We start from the raw sequence: 3526 nt of genomic DNA on the forward strand, positions 1-3526 counted from the left end.
ATAACCTTTACTATTATTAGTAAAATCAGCGAAATAAACAAAATATAAAAGTATTTAATTATCACACCCTATTACCTTACTAGTTTACATTCAAAGTACACAATCATATATATTTCAAAAATTTATAATCTTGTCAAAAAGTGTCAAAATATATCATATTTTTAGAAAACTTCATACAATTGCAAATTTTCATAACATTTCATGTAATTCAGAATAATCCTTAATCCCTTAAAATTCTTCTAACCTCACAAAAAGCAGCAGAAACCATGCTGAGGGCGAATTGTTTGTTGACTAGAAAACTGTAATCTTTGCACTCTTTTCCATCATATTTTCAACCATCTTTGCAATCTTTCTCTCCTTTACCTGTGCACGGTGACTCTGTTTTCGAATATTTCCCTGTTTCTTGTTTTGCTGCTGCTTTTGCTGCGGCTTCTTTCGTTAAGGTACACTTTTTCCCTTTCTCATTTGTATCGACAAAATGGCACCCTGCCGTTTCGCCACACTTGGTTTTGTTTTCCCCTATGTCGTTGCAAATTTGTTCTGGACTCTTACCGTCAGCTTTAGCACCAAGGTTTTTTAGCTGCTTCTTTAGGTTTGTTATTTCCTTATTTAGGCTCGTAACTCGAGCTTGTTGATAGTGCCTGAGGAGCTTATCCAGCTCATCTAAATCGTTGATGGTGCTCAACTCTTTACCCTCGCTTTCTTTTCCGGTTAAATCGATTACTTTTGTGTCCGGGAAGTCCTTGTATTCGGTTTCCATTTTGGAGCCAAAGGCTGATTGTACCGCATTTGCTTCGACCGGCGCATCTGGCCTTTCGAGCTTGCTGTCGCCTAGTACCTGTCGTCTGTAGGCATTCTTGAAGTCGTCGTCGCCTGCAAGCTGTGTCGGGCCTTTGAAGGCATATCCTTCGCTGACGTCCTTTGTTGCGAGATAAGCGTCGTGTCCTGCTTTCATGGTTGCATGCTGTGCCGAAGCTGTTGTTATGGCGTCGGCGTGGTTGTTGTTGAAAGTTGTGCCAAGCTTGAACAGGCCACCTGCAAAAACGACGTCTCCTCCGAGATTGCCGCCTGTGTTTGTGTTGATGAGATGGCTGCTAGCTTTTGTTTCTGTTAGTGTGCAGCTTGCGCCGCCCTGTGTCGTTGTTGCATCGTCGGTCCCAGCTAGGTGGCTATTTGTTATGCCGTTTGGGCCGAACTGAGTTGTCGTCGCGAGCGATGGTTCTATGGCGCTTGCTTTTGCGGCGCAGCCTTCCTCCGTCATTGGCTTCGGCGACCCTCCGGATCTTTTGCGCACATCGCCTCCGTCGATGAGACAGGCATGTGTCCCGTCTTCTGCGATTTGATTGGCCATGTTTACGAATTCTTGTATCGCGCCTTCAAACTTGGCGGCGTTTGCTATTGCAGTTGCACCTTTGGTTAGCGTGCTGCCGGTTGCCTCCTGTAAAGCCAGGTTTGCTTTTCGCATGTAGTATTCAACGAGTGCTAGATCGACTTTACGGTACTTACCGGATCTCTTCACTTCAATGTATATTTTGGTTTTGTAGGCTTGCGTTAGATAGTTGGCTGTCCCGGTGATCTTGTTTTTCACCATCTGCGCCGCTCTTTTCTGGACCTTCTGTAAGTCTACTGCTACTGCACATGCCGCTTTCCATGTTGTTTCCTTGATCGGGTTTGTCGACGCGGCTTCTGAATGAGTAACAATTAAAGATACCAGAAACACTAGCAGTTGTAGGCCGCTGTTGCAGTGCATCGGTTTTTATCCTTGTTTTTCCTAGCTAAATGTTGATTTTGACTGTATAGGTGTGAAAATTGAAGTTTTGTTAAGGAGGTCTGCCGCGTTCTGCTGGTCTGCTGCATCCGCTGCTTTGGGTACTTTATTTTCCCTCTTTTTATCACATGCCAAATGAAAACGCGCTCCTACTCAGTGGACTGATTTCTGTTCAGTATTTCTTGAATGAAATACCGTAAGTCTTTAGGTCTCTGAAGTTTACTCGCGCTGTTAAAGCCAAACCTATGCGCATTATCTTTCAGCCTCACCTTAAAACAAGTGAAGGGCAAACCCCTGTAGAAAATATATTTCAAGGGCCGTGCGCATATGTGGTAAATGATTAAGTGATATTGCAGCTTGGTTAGTCGTTGATTTTAAAGAAAAAATAAATGTTAGAAAGATGTACACAGCTTGCTGCATTTGCCATGGTGAGTAAAAGTATTTCAATTAAGCCAAAGAACATCCACTGTTAATTCCAATCTTTACCATTATATATCTATATCTATGTCTAAAGAATATATTATTTGTAGTCGGTGTTCTTCTGTAATGCGTTCAAATGCATGCTTTGTGGAAGCATATGCAATGACTATAAAACGCAGACACTTTTTTCTTACGCATAATCTTGAGAATTTTTACTGCTATCCTGTTTTATTGTTTGCCTTTTCAACTATTTCTTGGCAGTGTCAGTTTTATTTGAACTCATTTTTTTGAAATTTGTGATTTTACTTCATTAATGCCATTTCATTGTGTATTTTGATGCAAGTTAGCTTTTCCGTGGAAGTTGTTAACGTCTGGAATGTATACCAATAGGGGACTGTTAAAGGGTTGCTATTTATTCTTTTTACTCATAAAAGTGCCATATAGAGTTATACATAAGATATTTTAAAACAGATTTAGCGATTTTATTATTCTCCTTCCCACGATAAAGTATTGTTAGTCGTGGTTTCAAAACCCTCCTTCACAAAATATTATATTGTTTCACACAAATTTTGGCCTTTATTATTATACCTGATTTGAGGAATAATTTGACATTATCTTACACAAACCTTGACGGCTGCTTCTGCTTCTCTTCACTGCCACTTCGGAGTTAGACGTTATAATCTACCACCAGACTAATAACTACAATAGGTGCTACTGTTGTTTTTTCGTCTATCATTTTCTTATAGAGCTTCGCAGCAGTATATTCTCCTGCATATTTTCTTTCTGTGTCGTGCTGTGGCATATTCTGTTATTTCATTCTGTGTTTTAGTTAATTTTTTTTCATTCTTTATCGCTGCTTCTTCATGTAACGTAGACATCCCATTTTGCCTTTACATTGAACTCTGTCTCTACCTTATATTCTCGTCCACAATCTTCTCATATATGAAGAAACACCTCTTCGCGTTTTCGCCTGAGCATCCGCATATTCTATCTACCCCCTTCCTATCTCTTTCTGCTTTTACTTTAATAATATTTCTCTTCTACTCCATTTTCATCTCGCTTACTATTCCACCCACTTACTCACTCAGTTACTTGCACAACACCTTTATCACTATTTTAAAGGCTTCTATCCTTCCTTCCTTTTTATTCTCCGGCACGACACTACCAGCAGTGGTAGTATATGTTTATTCGCAGCACTTTTCTATTATTATAATTACTATCTTTACTATTGTTATAGCCCTAAATTGCTGTTAGTAAAATTTCAAAAATAAACATAATAAAATAAATTAGAATATCATTTGTTTTTCATACCATATTACTATGCAACTTTACACCGAT

At 39.5% G+C, this 3526-nt stretch overlaps 1 protein-coding gene across 1 annotated transcript, besides 2 other annotated features; it reads right to left on the bottom strand.

The window, feature by feature from the left end:
* Nucleotides 1–19: part of a microsatellite that runs on past the window's edge.
* Nucleotides 20–331: 312 nt separating this feature from the next.
* Tb11.v4.0070 (variant surface glycoprotein) lies at nucleotides 332–1750 on the bottom strand (the record flags this gene model as incomplete). The annotated part of the gene is made up of 1 exon (XM_823010.1): nucleotides 332–1750. One exon carries the CDS (start codon nucleotides 1748–1750, stop codon nucleotides 332–334), a length of 1419 nt encoding a protein of 472 aa, XP_828103.1.
* Nucleotides 1751–3442: 1692 nt separating this feature from the next.
* Nucleotides 3443–3477: a sequence feature (AT_rich).
* The last annotated feature ends 49 nt before the right edge of the window (nucleotides 3478–3526 follow it).

Source organism: Trypanosoma brucei (genome assembly GCF_000002445.2).
Source record: "Trypanosoma brucei brucei TREU927 chromosome 11 chr11_scaffold02 genomic scaffold, whole genome shotgun sequence".
Classification (NCBI taxonomy): Eukaryota; Euglenozoa; class Kinetoplastea; order Trypanosomatida; family Trypanosomatidae; genus Trypanosoma; species Trypanosoma brucei.